Genomic DNA, 16,552 nt, shown 5'->3' with positions numbered 1-16,552 from the left:
GGGCTTCTTAAGTCCCACATTGTGGGATGAGGGAATTATGGAGTCCTTATATGGATTTCAGTCATCCTCCCCTTATAAGCTAAATTTTAAGGTTAAGTTAGGCCCAAAATTCATTTCTTTACATGGTATTAGAATCAAACTCATTCCGATGCATGATATACGGATATTGGGCCCCCATATTACATAGTCCACATACTAATTGTTCGGTCTTGGGTGTGAGGCAGGGTGTTAATCCCACGTCAATGCGAAGAGGGAACTATGGACTCCTCATACAGACTTGAGTAATTCTACCCTCATAAGCTAGCTAGTGGGTTGAGTTAGGCCCTAATTCATTTCTTTACACTAACAAAATTGTAGGCAAGCACACAATGATAAACATCGACATATTAAATGCACCCATAAAGTAGAATAGATGTATCTAATTCATTGAAATCACATCCAATATAACAGAAGAAATATAAATCTCCAAAATGAATGCAGAATAATTCGCAAACTAGATGGTCTCAAAACATACAAGGTGTTGTTGTTGCCATTAGGGACATTAAGTAAAGTTGGAATAACTCAAATTGTTTTAACGAACATTGCACTAGCTAGATAAAAGAGTTACCAGCTTGAACCTTATGTATGCTTCTCAAAACTCACTTCCAGCAACTGCCATTGGAGATAGAGACATAGAGTCTACTGTAGTAGCAGGTGGTGATACAAGCAGCATAGCTTCATGAACAATCTCATTAGGAGGAATGTGTTCGTTCCTTGCATAAATTAGAATATTATGGGCAGAGAGATTTTCAAAGCCTGGCTCATGTAGATTAGTATGAACTCGCCTCTGGAGTCTTTCAACAAGTGACAAAATGTGCTTCCTACGCTCTGATCTCTTTCTTCTTGGGACACTCTCAGGATTCCAAAGAGGATCTTTATATGCTTCTCCTAACAAAAGGTGAATGTTAGGGAAAATAAAACAATAAGGTAGTAATACAATATAACTTTTTACTTTGTGGTAAAGCTTTTATTATTTGTATGGTTAAAGTATAGATGAACTGATCAGTTCATACCTTCATTGAAAATCCAAATTACCTGTAATTTGTCGATGCCAATTCAATGTGTAAAGAAAAGTAAGTTTTTGATAGGGGAGACACTATAATCAATGATTTATTAGCAAGAAAGAAACCCATTATTTTGTCTATAAGAGTATTATATAGTGATTGATTCCCTATTTTATCTATAGAATATTTTGGCATAAAATTATATCTCCCACCAATGCTACAATCTTTTTTGGCAAAATAGATTGTAGATTAAGCATTCTACGTGTCAAAAAAAACTAAGAATATGAACGTACGACCCTTTTAAGAGTTCCACATAGGATATGGGATGGGTAATTGGTCTCCTTATATGGACTTGGACAATCCTCACCTTACAAGTTGAGCTTTGGAGTTGAGTTAGGCCCAAAATTTATTCTTCAACAAACCCAAAAGTAGCCTTTTTCAGTTGAATGACCCTACAGAGCCTAAGATGTCTATCCAGTCCCATGAATCACTCCTGTTGTTTCCTTTTTTAGCTATTATCATTTACACCGCTCTGCCACTGAGTAAAAGAATGATGGATAAATTTACTCTTAACATGCTCATGTCTTCCCATGTCCTATTTTCCTTTCCTAAGTAGTAATAAATTTTACTCTCTTCATTCCTTTCTACGGTTTTTGCATTTCTTGGCCTTCTAAGAAGTTTTATGGTAGTGAATACATTTTTTCGGTTTCTATAATGCATGTTGCTTTTATTAACCTACTTCGTATTACTTAAAAGTCAATCAAGTAATATAAGGTTTTTGAAGAGTTATATTCGGTAAAGTGGCAGATCAAGGATTTTCATTAAGAGGTTCGAAAAATAAAAAAATGGTGCTTGAGATTTTAACTTGAAACCTCAAGGTGAATTTTGAACCCCCTCAACCACTTAGTCCACCTCTAATCTCATGTTCAAGAGGTTCAAAATTTGAAAATAACCTTATATAAGGTGTAATTTTTTGTTGACAGGGTTCGGATGAACCCCCTCGCTACCCTCTAGACTTAGCTGGGGGCATTCATGAAACTCAATACTAAATTATTCTGACTCTTAATTGCTCCTAGATTATGTATTAATGGCTCTCTAGCTTCTATTTTGGGTACATATTATCGACTTATCGTTAAACTTGAAAGGAGATCGAAAAGACTTTTGGTCGACTTAGTTTTCAAACTTTTTGTAGCTGAACATGCCTTATCTAAAGCTGATATACCTACTTCTTAAATAATCAAACTCCCTATCTCTGAATATGGAAAGATGCAATCACAGAAGCATTTTAGAGAACAATTTAACAACATACCCTTGATGTAGTATCCATGTAATGTGGAGTCCATGCAAACAAACGGTAAATAATGAATATTGGGCTTTTTAAGTCCAACATCAAGAGATGAGGAAATTATGGACTCCTTATATAGACTTGGGCAATCCTCCTCTCATAAGCTAACTTTTGAGGGTAGAGTCAAGCCCAAAATTGATTTCTTTACATGGTATCAGAGTCAAACTCATCTCAATTTTATGATTTACCGATGTTGGGCCCAGTATTAAATAATCCAAACTAGATGTCCGGTCTTGGGCGTGAGGCGGGGTGTTAAGTCCCACATAAGTGCATGAGGAAATTATGAATTCCTTATATAGACTTGAGCATTCCTACCCTCATAAGTTAGCCCGTGGGGTTGATTTAGACCTAAAATTCAATTATTTACACTAACAAACTTGTAGGCAAGCACACTATGACTGGCATCAGAATTGACATATCAAATGCACCCAAAAGGCAGAATAAACATATCTGATTCATTGAAATCCCATCCAATAAAACAACAAAATTATAGATCTCCAAAATAAATGCACTATTGGCAAACTATATGGTCTCAAAACACACAAGTTGTTGAGCATTGCCGTTGTGGACATTAGTAAAGTTGAAACAGCTCAAATAGTTTTAACAAACATTGTACTAGCTAGATAGTAAGAGTTGGCTCAAATACCAGCTTGAACCTTGTGCATGCATCTAAAAATTCACTTACAAATTGGAATTGGAATTTCCTACAGGGACATTCACTGAGCAAGAGGCATCATTATCATCTGTCACTGGAGATAGAGATGTCAAGTGTTCTGTAGCAGCAGGTGGTGATACAAGCAGCATAGCTCCTAGACCAATCTCATTAGGAGGAATGTATTTGTTCCTTGCATAAATTAGAATATTTTCATCATCGGTAGAGACATTTTCAAAGTCTGGCTCCTGTAGAATGTTATGAAGTTGCCTGTGGAGTCTTTCAATAGGTGACAAAATGTGTTTTCTACGCTTTGATCTCTTTCTTCTTGGGACACTGTCAGGATTCCAGAGAGGATCTTTGTATGCTTCTCCAAACAAAAGGTGAATGTTAGTGCACACAAAACAATAAGGTATTAAAATAATAGATTTCCATATCTTCATTGAAAATCCCAATTACCTGTATTTGTCGATGTCAGTTCATTGTGTAAAGGAAAGTAAGTTTTTGAAGCTTAGGGGAGACACTTCAATAAATGATCTATGAACAAGAAAGAAACCCAATATTTTGTCTATAGAGTATTATTTAGTGATTGATTCCCTGTGGCTTTTTTGGTAAAACCCTGAATGTGATTTGACAATCACATTGCCATAATCGGGAAACAATTTTTTTTTTAAGATAATCGGGAAACAAAAAGAATTTTCCTGCGTAAAAATAAATCCGAGTGTCGTGAATCCTGATACATGCTTATCAAGTTGTCTTAGAGCTCTTTTTTGTGGGGATGGGGGTGAGAAAATTTACCTATTTTTAATCAATAGAATAAGAGAAGTTCTTAATTAGAAGCAACAATAATAAAAGGAGAACTGTTTCTTCCTTTTTTTTGAATCAGAAGGACTATGCACTGCAGTGATTTGGTTGTCTAATTTCAACTATCTCATAATTTTCTTTGAGATTAAGAGTTTTGGGCTTACTATCATGCAAAGCAGAGGAAAGAAATAGGAAGACATTAGTTCTCCACTTTTAATGACCCTAGTGCTTAAGAAAGGATTTGTTTCAGAACGTGCATCATATTTGCTGCAACTAGTCAAGTGATCTATATATGTTTGAAATTATTTTACCATTTGTTTCTCCCATCTGCATGCAGTTGTCTGAGGATGACCATGCTGAACCTAAGGTTGATAAGTTATTCATTTCCTCTTCAAGACAGGCTGAAGAGCCATCCTGTCCAGAAACCTCTATTCCAACTTCAAGCTTTTTTTCGGGACGAGCCGGCTTCATGTCAGAAGGTCGCTGATAGCTCTCAATTTCTATGTTTCCATGTCTGGGAATATAGCCATCTAGTGTCCTCCTAACACGCCATCTTGATCCACATGCATTGCAGAGCACTGGTTTTTCAGGTGGACCATTTCTCCAAATAATGGTTTCTGTTTGAGTTCACAATTAATTAGTATTTAAACTGGGACAAAATAAGAAAACATTCTAACAGGCAGAAACTAAAGCACAGTGATCACTGACAATTAATATTTCTTGTAAAAAGGTATAGAATGCATTTCACGTGAGGAAGCATCACGAAACTAGAGTATGCAAAGGGGGGAATTTCTTCAGCAAAACAAAAGGAAATATCTCTGACAAACATCCATAGACTTTTCGAATGTGTCAACTGTTTTTGTACTCACATTTTCATCACCGTGCTAAGGAACCATACAAAGTAGTTAAACTGTGAGCTTTATGGTGGAAAGATTAAAAGGATTTGCTTGATACATCAAGGTACCATGCAGAACAGTTAGCCTCTTGGCAGACTGCATTTATTTAATGATATTTTAAGGGGAAAAGTTACAATCTAAGCCGACACTGATTATATGTACAATATTCAACAGGGACTATTCTTTCTCAAGTGCTCAATGGTAAGATAATCCCCCACCCACCCACCATTCTCCTGTGTGTATTACCATTTGATGGTTCATTTACTTCATATCTTGTCATTTTTTTGCAACCCTTCTTCAAATTCTCCTCTCTAACGCTGAGGGTCTATAAAAAGCTGACTTTCTACCCCACAGAGGTAGGGTAAGGTCTGTGTAATATCCTACTCTCCCTCTCCCTATACCCCACTCGTGGGATTCCACTTGGTTTGCTGTTGTCTATGTGTCAGTACAGTGCGAATCAAAACTTTGGATCCTTTATGCTCTAAATTTTAAGATTCAGGGATACAGATCCAAGTATTGATACTAAAGTTTGGATTCTTCATGCACAAAACTTTAAGATTCAAGGATACGGAACCAAGTATTGATACAGGTGGAGGGATTCGGCTAATAATAGTTCAGATATCTAAAAAGAGTTACAAAACCACAGTTATGAGATATTATGTGGAACCTTCAGGAGAAAATATTGAACAAGAGGAGAACTTACGCTTGACGTTACAATGGAAACATGGCCCCTGTTTACCCATAAAATCTGGTTCTGAATGACTCCAGTTTAAATATGGTTGAATGTGCCGCTTCTAACCTAATTCGCTTTGCTCTCAAAATCTAAAATGACTGAGTGAGGTGACAGATCAGAAGATATATGTAGACTAAAACTTTCCCCTTATGACAGCTCATCAACTTTGATTACTGTAATTTCTCAACTATTTACACTATAACTCCAATGAGAGAAGTATTTGATTCTCTATCAAAAGAAAAAGGGGTGCGGATTTAGGGGGTGGGGTAAATGCTGGATTTGGTGAATCCTCATTATTTTATGCCTTTAGTCTAGTGGTCAAAGCCTGTTAAACAATGAATCTGAAGAGAAGGGAGTGTTAAATAGTTTCAAGACGACAATTTGAATATATAAAAATGAGCAAATAAGAGAATGCTAAATTACAACAATTTAATGCAGTAATTGCCTGCAATTTTGGAATCGATTTAGATTTGAAAAATCAAAGGCCCTCAGATTACACTACTGAGAGCAGATCCAGCAAAAGAATGACTACATTCAATTTCTTTGCAATAATGCCTTTTTACTTCTGTTTCTCTTACTTACCAATTTTTACATATGTTTCCCCTTGCACTAGAACTCCAGGAGATAGATTAATCATTACTTACCAAATCGATGCCATAAAGCTTGTGAAGGTGGATGCAGAAACAGCAGCAACATTTCAATGCCTTTGAGATAAGATAGGCATGTAAATGTATTATCTCTTTGCAAGAGATTTTTTGTGTTCTGCAAGCATTGATCTTGGAACCATAGAAAACAAATCAATCAAATGTAACTCCTGGATGAACTTGCATTTGTGGGGAAATATGAAAACACCCTGCTGCTTCCTGTAAAAAGCCTATTTAACTCAAATGCACCACAATTTCTTGAGATTCATAATACGTTAGCAGTATATAGAAAGTGAGAAGACCTGGGGCAGTGCTCTTGGTCTTTTCTGATCTCGTTATGTTCTCGATTATTTTTGTATACAATAATATTAAAACCACATGGCAAGTCAATGTATGAGAAATATGGACTGTTTAAGCCAGTACTATTTTATGCAACTGGAGTTCTTATTAAAATGGAAAACACTTTCTACCTCTAACTGGCAATTCTGGGCTGATATAGATTTTGAGCTTCAAGTTCTTTTGATAAATGGAAAATGCTTTCTACCTCTAACTACCTCTAACGCTTTCTACATCAGCAAGTTTACAGCTTTCCAATGTGCTTTGAATTACTTGATGTAATTCCTCACTCACCCCTTCTTTAAAAAGTTCTATCATGAGCACAATAATACTTACTGTATGAGGAATAAATCCAAGATAAGTAAGCCATTTCTCTGAAAAGATTCAAGGCTCTATATAAAATCCACCCCCTGGAATGACTCTGTATAAGTAGGTTATAACCCTACTTCACTCGGTGTGTTTTTGCAGCATCAACTCAAAAACTTCGTCATCTTCATTCAACAAACCTTTCACGCAGAATTCTTTAATAAGATCTATTGCACTCTTCAATTCAGATCTTTGCAACTTTCTATTAGCATGTCATAAGTGACACTATTTGGCACTGATTGCTCATACAACTACTTGAACTGCAACCGCTTTGCTTCCCTAGTGCGAGCTTGTTTGTTAAGCCCGTTGATTAGGACATTGTAAGTGATGACATCAGGAAAGAAACCCGAATAGATCATTTTGTTATTCAGGTGAAAAGAACCTTTAATATCCACATTTGCACAGTATGCACCAGTAAGTGTAGAATATGTAAACTTATCTGGTTGAAGTCCTACTCTCAACATCTCTTGGAAAAGTTCACAAGCTTCAGTCATTCTTTGCTGCTCTCAAAGACCTTGAAGTAATAACATCAGGTAAAACCCCTTTTTCAACCATCTGCTGCTTAACACAGAATGCTCTTTCCAACCCACAGTTTCTACAGAACCCAGATATTATTGTACTATAAGTTACAACATCTGGGACCAGCCTTTTCTGTTCCATCTCTTTAGTCACGCATAAAGTATCTTCCATCCTGCCGACAGCACAATGCCCATTAATTAAAGTGCTGTAATTTACAATTGAAGGAGAAAATCCATTTGAAATCATTTCATTCAAAAGCTTATAAGCCTCATTCATAAGACCCTGCTGAGAAAAACCAACAATCAATGTTGTGTAAGTTCTATTATTGGGATATAATCCCTAGCACGCAGTTGATCACAGAATTCCATTGCGCGATGCAAAATCCTGGTGTGGCACTTGCTATTAATCAGAGAGTATAAGTCATAACATCTGTAGACGGCCCATTCCTTAACATTTCCGAGTGCAAAACAAGTGCTTGGTGAAAGCTACCCTTTCTACAATAGCCATTTACCAGAGTGTGTTATAGGCTACTGCACCAGGCATTAATCCCTTTCCCCTCATCTCTTCCAAAATCTCACTCGTCTCTTTCATCCTTCCTTCTCGACACAACCCATTAATAACTTGGTTCCAAGTTCCTCACTTGCATTAGCTTCAACAATTCGACTGCCTCATCAACCTAAAATATCTTAGAATAACCACCTATTAGGGTGTTATAGGTTACAACATTTCGCAAGCAGCCAGTTTTTTCCATTTTTTATTGAACACAACCAAACCCTTTTGCAGATCACCTTTTGCACAAAGCCCTCGGATCATAATATTATGTATACACATTAGGTGAAAGTGAAACCCCAAATTTAACCATATCATCATAAAACTTTTGAGCTAATTCGAAAGACCCATTACATGAAACCCCCTGATCAACGCATCAAGATTGGAATTATGGACAAAACAGTGAGCATAAACCCATTAAACTTCGCAAATTCAAAGATATTCATAGCTCTGTCAATCATTTTCAAATGACAGTAGGATTTTACCATCAAATCGAACACAGCAGAGCTGGTTTGCAAGAATGGTAGTGTCACTGAGACATGAAAAGATCGATTCACCCATGTTATCGCCGAATTTCAAAGCAACATCCTCCGCAATGGATTCGGCAGTCTTGTAGAGCTTGAAACGAGTGAGGATATGAATGGAAATGCGCTTGCATTGAAGATTGAAGAATTGGCGGTTGCGTACCCAGTTGATAATCTAGGAACAAGGGGTTTATCGAATCGGCATTGGAAAAGCACTGAGGAAGCATATTGAGGGGTGAATTGGGAAGAAATGGAGTCCAAGAAAATTGGGTCGTAGCCTTTAAGAATGGATACAGCCCTGTCGACAAATAGGGTGCTGGAGCAAGGAGGCGGTGAGTCTAGAGTTTTGGATTGGACTTCCCAAGTTGAGCTATGAAGGGCTCTTCCGTAGGTTTAAGAAGTAGCATATCGGAAAAAGCTACAACCGGAGTTACGGCGACTGTGATAACATGTAATACCAGTAAAAAAAATGCCCTGTAATTCAGGAATTCAGCATATGACTAAACCTAAAATTAGAGAGGACAAATATACTTTATACCATAAGCTACCTTATAGTAACAACTATAATTTATTTATTTATTTTTGTAGTGGTTGCAATTATTTTCAGAGATTTTTAGAAATTAGTGCAATAGATTATCAAAAAGCTACTTCTTTTCATTCTCTCCTTCCTTAGCTAGTATCTTTGCGATCTTATTTGTTTCTTGTATTCTCAGTTCTCTCCTACCTTAGCTAGTATATCTACAACCCTATATTTTGTTTCATGTAGACGTATGCTAGCTCAGGGTTTCTCAACATCATCATCAATTATAATTATTGTCATTGTTCTTCTTAATAAGAGGATTAATTAGCGCTAACACTTTGTTTAGATGGTTGTTACCTATTGTTTTATAATGTATTGTATTGTATCGTATTGTTTTAATGAATATAGTGTTTGGATAGATTGTATCATTCTCCGTTGTTATATAATGTCACACATTCATAATTTCAAAAAACTAGCAAAAAAGTATTTTCTAAAGACAATAAAGAGTAAAAAAAAAATGAAATGAATGATACTAAGCACCAACAGAAAAGTTCATGGTGTTTGTTGAACTAAAGAGTCTTAAGTTACATGAGCAAGGACTTTTTCAGTCCTATCTTGTCAATAAGATATTTAACTTTGTCAAATAACTAATAACTCATGTATGTTCATGTAAAAAACATGTGGCATGAATGAACAGTATCATGTATCACCAGATAGAAACACACCTGACACTGTAGTTTTCTCGACCTCTGAAGCAAGCCGAACAACCTGTTCTCGGTCAAGAACACTAGTCAATGAAATAATTCAAGTTTCATATACTTGATATTTGAAAGCTATGCGATGTCAATCAGGGAGACGATGGAGAAACCAAACATGGAGATGACGAAGATGAAAAGGCCTACCTGATCAAGGACAAAACCACCAACTGATCCGGCAAGGATAGCACGTGATATTAGACTGCTTTCTGAGGTTGGTTTTTTTCTAGATCTACTCCATCCTGAGGCAATATACAAATAAAAAATTATCAGTATGACAGGATTTACAAGACCATCGGCAAAAGTTTGTGAAACGGCAAATGAAGCATTTACTTTCTGCCACAGATTTGGTGCAGCAACCCTAGATGACTTGACCTGCTGTGGAGCCATCTCGTCAGCTTCATTCCCACTAATAAAATTATAATATTTGGATGTGAAGTATTTATGTAATCCCATCTGCAACAGAAAGAATAATTAAGTTGGACAATTTAAAAATATTAACAGCAAAAGATTCATAAGAAATTTTACTGATTTACTAAAGCATACGACAAACTTTTCAGACAAGAACAGATTCTAGCTAAATATTTCAGAAACAGTTCACACTTACCGATCAATTCAATAAACGTGATCATAGATGCAAATGTGCGATTTTTAGGTATAAGCAAAACCAAATAAAACACCCAATATATTGACATGCCTTTATCTCAATAATGTGTCCAATCATTACTTCTGAAGGTACCAGTCCTTCACACAAAAACTTTCCTAGAACCTCATCCATGCGCTTTCTTAAAATTGGTAACTGTTGCAACTCATTGACCATACAACGATGGCTCATCTATGAAGGAATCATTCAAGTTAGAACATCAATTATCAGAATGCATTACCGGAAGAAAAAGGTAGTCAACAATGGCCTACTTTAACCAGCTCATCATATATAAATCTTGTACACTGAAAATTCGGTTCCATTAGACGTGCTATTTGACTTTGGATGAGAACTTCAAATAGGAACTGCATATTTACACAATAATTCAGGTGCAACCAACCAAATGTCATAGAAACAACAGGAAGTATTCAAGGAAGTGCTGAACTGTATTGGCTCAAAAGCAAACGCAAGGAACAGGTTAATCCTTTGGAGTTACTTCTGGCACAAATAAGCGGATCTGGGACCCATTGCATTTTGAATGGCAGTTCAGATGTCATCATCGGTTAAATCTTCACAAGGATGAACTTCCTGCAGGAGAAAGTGAAATCTGATGAAATTTGAAAAGCAATTGAACCTAGGATAAGCATTCCAATTGTATACAAAATCATACCAATAAGCAAAGTTACTGAAAAGCTCGTGTTTGTCATTTACATCTTTTTACAGCCTTGAAGATTTAGAATGCTTATATATAAGGAAACCTAATTGTAAATACTTGTGGTTCATTGACAGAAGGAGCTAGTCGATAAAAGACTATTCAAAATGGAGGATTTCGTTAATGCGACTATGTTTCTGGATGAAAACCAAATTACGCAGCCAATATTTATTTATGGATTGTTTATGTGCACAGCCCTTAGCTACAATTTATGAAGACCACATCAATAAAAAATTAAATGCTCAGCAAAAGAATTTTAAGCCCATTCAGAGTTGGTCATGTTGATACATCATTGACAAAAAGGGCATCATGTGGAAAAATTTGCAAATCTATAGATAAATTTCAATTCTCCAAGCAAGAAAACAATAATGTAGGCATTTCAAACATTAGTAAATATGAAAGAAGTGGACCTCCAAACTCTTCACAAATATGTCCTAAAAATGTAATGAATCCTTGATCCACCAGACAGCTCAGAAGTTGACATCTTCATTTTTTTCCCCATCTATCATAGAAGAGAATGCTGCTTTCAACCAAAAGAACAAAATAAAAAAGACAGACACCGGTAAAAAAAATAGAAGTGTAGGTAAATTAATATTGATATTTTATACTGGAAAGCAACATTAGATATAGGAGATAGAAACTTGTAGACGACAATTATCAAATATTGCATAGGTTTCGGCCACAATACTTCAATGTACTTGAAAAGAATGTTCAGAAGGAGAGCACCTATACCAGCCTAAATTCAGGGGATTAGCACAACGATGTCAATAAAAAGTTCACTAACTGAACAAACTCCAATAAACCTAGCAGAAAGAAACCCTCCAGGGCTCAGCAATTGGTAGTAATATGACAACGAACACCCCCAGAACTTCAGGCCAGTGCCTAGTAAAGAGTAAAGTTACCTTTGATTCCATGATCTCTCCATAGCTAGCATGCTCCTTTGCAGCAGTCACAAGTGCAAGCACTAATGTGTGATTTCAATCCTGGAAGAAGTATTTTAGTGTGCTGCACTAAAATCTGCATTAAACCAGAAGTTAAAGTTAATATCTGATTTAGAAACAACAAGATGTCCCATACACAGCTGGGAACCAAACAGCAAGCATGGGAAATTTCCATTTTCCTTGGAACAGGACAATGGCTGTGATTGGAGTGAAGGTGGGTGGTAGCCAATCATCTAATTGATGTGGAAAGCAACAAAATGACAAAGAGGTATCTGTTGCACAAATGCAAGTAAAAAAGGTGCAACCATAACTAGGAAAGGCATCATTAACTTGACTTGATAGATAATAACCCCAGAAATAAGTAAATAAGTAAAAGTCACAAGGAAGACACAACTCTCATCCAACAAGCAGCAAGACATGTACTTTTTGGAAAGCAAAACAGCAAGGCACGTATAAGGAGATCAGATTTTACACATAGAACATGCAAATATAATTTGTCTTCCAGAAAAGAGTGTCCAGATTTTGATGATTTTTTTCATGAAAAAATTAGCTGCTGCTTGGTACATACCTGCTCACACATATTGTAAACCCAATAGTGAAAGGTATAATAAAGGACATTATGCACCATGTTTAAAAATCACAAGGAAGACACAACTCTCATCCAACAAACAGCAAGACATGTATTTTTTTGAAAAGAAAAACAGCAAGGTATGTGTAAAGAGATCAGATTTTACACATAGAAAATGCAACTATAATTTGTCTTACAGAAAAGAGTGTCCAGATTTTGATGCTTTTTTTCAAGAAAAAATTAGCTGCTTAGTACATCCCTGCTCGCATATACTGGAAACCCAACAAAGAAAGGTATAATAAGGACATTATGCACCATGTGTATAAATGTTCATGTGGTGCTTCTTGTATGCCATAAAAAACATGGTTACTATGTAAAAAAAAGTTTTTTCACAACCATCAGTGACAAGGTAAGGTATATTCTAAAAAGTATTTCAAGGTGAAAGTATTTCTCAAAACATACTGTTGGTGCCATTTGATGTGAAGTACTTATGTAATCCATCTGCAAAGAAAAAATAGTTAAGTTGAATGATATAAAAAGCAAAAGATTCCCATGAATTTTAGTAATTTGCTAAAGCAATTCACAACTTTTCTAGTAAGAACGGATTCAAATTCTAGCTAAATATTTTTAAAAAAAAGTCCACACTTATCGACCAATCCAATATACTTGTACATAAATGCAAACGTGTGTTGTATGACATACCTCCATCTCAATGATGTGTCCAATCAAAAATCATTACTTCTGAAGGTCCCAGTTCTTCATGCAAAAAATTTCCTATAACCTCATCCATGCACTTTCCAAAAATTGGGAGCCGTTGCAACTCATTGACCATAAAATGATGGCTCATCTATGAAGGAAGCATTCAAGTTATAACATCATCTATAAGAAAGCATTACCAGAATAAAAAGGTAGTCAACAATGGCCTACTTTAAGCAGCTCATCATATATAAATCTTGCACACTGAAAACTCGGTTTCATTAAACATGCTATTTGCCTTCAGATGTGAACTTCAAATGGGACCTGCATATTCACACAATTGTTAAGATGCAACCAATCAAATGTCATAAAAACTACAACAAGTATTCTTGAAAGTGCTGAACTACTGGCCGAAAAACAAACGTAAGGGAACAGGCTAATCCTTTGAAGTTACTTCTTGCACAAATAAAGCGGATTTGGGACCCATTGCATTTTGAATGGCAGTTAGGATGTCATCATCAGTTAAATCTTCACAAGGATCAACTTCCTGCAGGAGAAAGAGAAATTTGATAAGCAACTGAACCTAGGATAAACATTCCAATTGTACGCATCAACATTAGTATATCCAAAGTTACTGAAGAAGTTCTAGTTTTTGTCATTCACATCTTTTTACAGCCTTGAAGTTTAGAATGCTGGTATATACGAGGAAACCCGCAAGTACTTGTGGTTTTTATTGACAGAAGGAGCTTGCCAATAAGACTATTCAAAGCAATATTCATTTGTGGATTGTATATGTGCAGCCCTTAGCAACAATTTATGAAGACCACACCAATAAAAAAAAATTAAAGCCCAAGAAAAGCATTTTCAGCCCAGTCAGAGTTGGCCATACCAACAAAAGCATACATCCTAGCTACCTATTGACAAAAATGGCATCAACATCGTTTATGTGCAAACATTAGCAAGTCTATAGATGAATTTTACTCCAAACAAGAAAAGGTTAGAAGTGTAAATGGTGAGCTAATATTTATTTTATGCTGGAAAGCAACATTAGATACAGGAGATAGAAACTTTTTTTTTTTTTTTGATAATGGTAACTTTATATAGGAGATAGAAACTAGTAGGGACTACTATCATATATTGCAAAGGTTTAGGCCATATTACCTTCACTGTAGTTGAAAAGAACGCTCAGAAGGAGAGCACCCATACCAGCCTAGATTCAGGGGATTAGCACAACAATGTCAATAAAAAGTTCGGGAACACTAGCTGAACAAACTACAGTACACCTAGCAGGAAGAAATCCTCCAGGACTCCAAATTGGTGGTAATGACAACGAACTCCCGAGAACTTCAGGACAGTGTCTAGTAAAGCGTCGGGAAGACAAGAGAAGATACATTGGACTCCATGATCTCCCCAGAGCTAGCATGCTCCTTTACAGCAGTCACAAGTGCAGCACAAATGCATGATTTCAATCCTGGAAGAAGTGTTCTGATGTGTTGCACCAAAATCTGAATTAAACAAGAAGTTCAAGGTAATATCTGATTCCAAAGCAACAAGATGCCCCATACCACAGCTGGAAAGCAAACATCAAGCATGGGAAACTTGCATTTTCAATGAACATGACAATGACTGTGATTTGGGTGAAGGTGGGTGATAGACAATCATCTAATTGATGTGGAAAACAACAAAAACAGAAGAGGCATTTGTTGCACAAATGCAAGTAAAAGAAAGGTGCAACCATAACTAGGGAAGATATAATTAACTTGTCTTTATAGAAAATAACCCAGAAATAAGTCAAAAATCACAAGGAAGACTGTGATCAAACAAACAGCAAGACATGTATCTTTTAGAAAGAAAAACAGCAAGGTTCATACTAGGAGATCAGATCTTACACATAGAGCATGCAACTACAATTTGTCATACAGAAAATAGTACATGTTCATATTATGCTTCTCATTTGCCATAATAGACATGGTAAATACAAAATTTACAACCACCAGTGACAAGGTAAGACATGTCTAAGAATTTAAAGGTGATTCTCAAAACATGACACTCGTTCTGGTCCCATTCTGCTGTTTAATGGATAAAACTTTCTCTATTTAATTGATATGTCCTTTAGACCTATTATAGGATGCTATAACGCCTCAGAACTCTTCTATCGAAACAAAAGGAAAGAGTGCAGAGAAAAATCATAAAGCTTGAACAGTTTACTTGCTCCTGCTTCTTTTTCTGTCTCTGCCTAATGACAATGATGAAAGACTGACAGACAGAAAAAAAGAACGAAAAAGAAATCGCATAAACAATAAACTGAGGTGCATTATGTTGTATGTCCCTTTCCCTCCCTCATAGAATCCTTGCTTCTAGATGTTACTATGGTCTATACATATATTTCCATATCAAAATCCACGGCTATCTTCTTTAACCATAACTGATGCACATACAAGCCAATAATCATTCAGTCAAAACTACTATTTCTCCTTGCCTCTCAGGATACATTACTGTAGGGAAGAGCATTGTCTCTTTGAAAGATAAACTTACATTAGGGTTAGTTTTTCAACTACATATTGTCATAATCAAAGTAAATCCTATGCAAAAGAAAGAGGAGTGTCCTCTATTAACCACTCATTAATGGGAGAAGTCCACAAAATTAGATGTCAACAAACTGTTTTACAATCTAAGATGAGTGATGATATTTAGGAAGCATGTAATCTAAGCAATACTATCATCGTATTTAGCAATTCAATTTAAACAACATGCGCTTACTATCCTATTTCACAATTTATTGCTTTGATCTTGAAACTTGAAGAAACCCTCTTATTTTTTTCATCTTCTTGAGACCTGAAGTGCCCCAATTCAAATCCATTTGAGCTTAAATTCAAATTAAGCTACAAATTCTTGCAATTCAATAATACCTAAAGAGAACGTTTTCTCATTCTCTGCGAAAGAAATTTTGAGTTTAGAGAAAAAAAGAAGACGAAGTTTTGGGGAGAAGAGTGAGGTGAGTGAGGGTCTTATTTATATGTGATGATTCCGGTTAGCTTTATTTCCACGTCAGCTTTATTTTCACGTCAGACGCGTTTTTTAGTTTCTAAAACTACATAAAAACACTTTCTTTTTTTCCAAACCTATTAAGAAATCACTAATCAGGAATAAATTTTTTTAAAAAATCCGAAAATATTTTTCTATTTTTTCATTTATGATTCGCTTAAATATTTTGCTAATCAATTATTTTTGCTCAAATTTTTTTTTAAAATGACTTTCTTTCAAAAATAATAAAAAAAAATTTTAAAATCTGCTTCTTCCTTTAAT

At 35.7% G+C, this 16,552-nt stretch overlaps 1 protein-coding gene across 8 annotated transcripts; it reads right to left on the bottom strand.

Annotated features, from left to right (window-relative positions):
• Positions 1-607: 607 nt before the first annotated feature.
• LOC138338997 (GATA transcription factor 26-like) lies at positions 608-16,231 on the bottom strand. Of its 8 annotated transcripts, none has more exons than XM_069290222.1 (17): positions 14,408-16,231; positions 13,701-13,793; positions 13,478-13,570; positions 13,253-13,397; positions 13,013-13,051; positions 11,944-12,058; positions 11,452-11,543; positions 10,775-10,917; positions 10,602-10,694; positions 10,384-10,521; positions 10,020-10,142; positions 9,834-9,928; positions 9,657-9,699; positions 6,118-6,336; positions 4,156-4,461; positions 3,074-3,407; positions 608-927 (listed from the first exon to the last, which is right to left on the bottom strand). In XM_069290222.1, exons 14-17 carry the CDS (start codon positions 6,167-6,169, stop codon positions 915-917), a joined length of 705 nt encoding a protein of 234 aa, XP_069146323.1. In that variant the 5' UTR covers positions 6,170-6,336; positions 9,657-9,699; positions 9,834-9,928; positions 10,020-10,142; positions 10,384-10,521; positions 10,602-10,694; positions 10,775-10,917; positions 11,452-11,543; positions 11,944-12,058; positions 13,013-13,051; positions 13,253-13,397; positions 13,478-13,570; positions 13,701-13,793; positions 14,408-16,231; the 3' UTR covers positions 608-914. The 8 variants fall into 8 exon arrangements, with proteins under 8 accessions (XP_069146323.1, XP_069146315.1, XP_069146334.1 ...); XM_069290214.1 differs by lacking the exon at positions 10,384-10,521 and having other exon boundaries at positions 10,571-10,694; positions 11,452-11,561; positions 14,408-14,751; positions 16,007-16,230; XM_069290233.1 differs by lacking the exon at positions 10,384-10,521 and having other exon boundaries at positions 10,571-10,694; positions 10,826-10,917; positions 14,408-14,751; positions 16,007-16,229.
• Between the last annotated feature and the right edge of the window lie 321 nt (positions 16,232-16,552).

The sequence above is a fragment of the Solanum lycopersicum genome, chromosome 1, assembly GCF_036512215.1.
Source record: "Solanum lycopersicum chromosome 1, SLM_r2.1".
Lineage (NCBI taxonomy): Eukaryota > Viridiplantae > Streptophyta > Magnoliopsida > Solanales > Solanaceae > Solanum > Solanum lycopersicum.
Note: the sequence above shows the minus strand (reverse complement) of the source record. Positions and strands in the feature narration are given on the sequence as shown.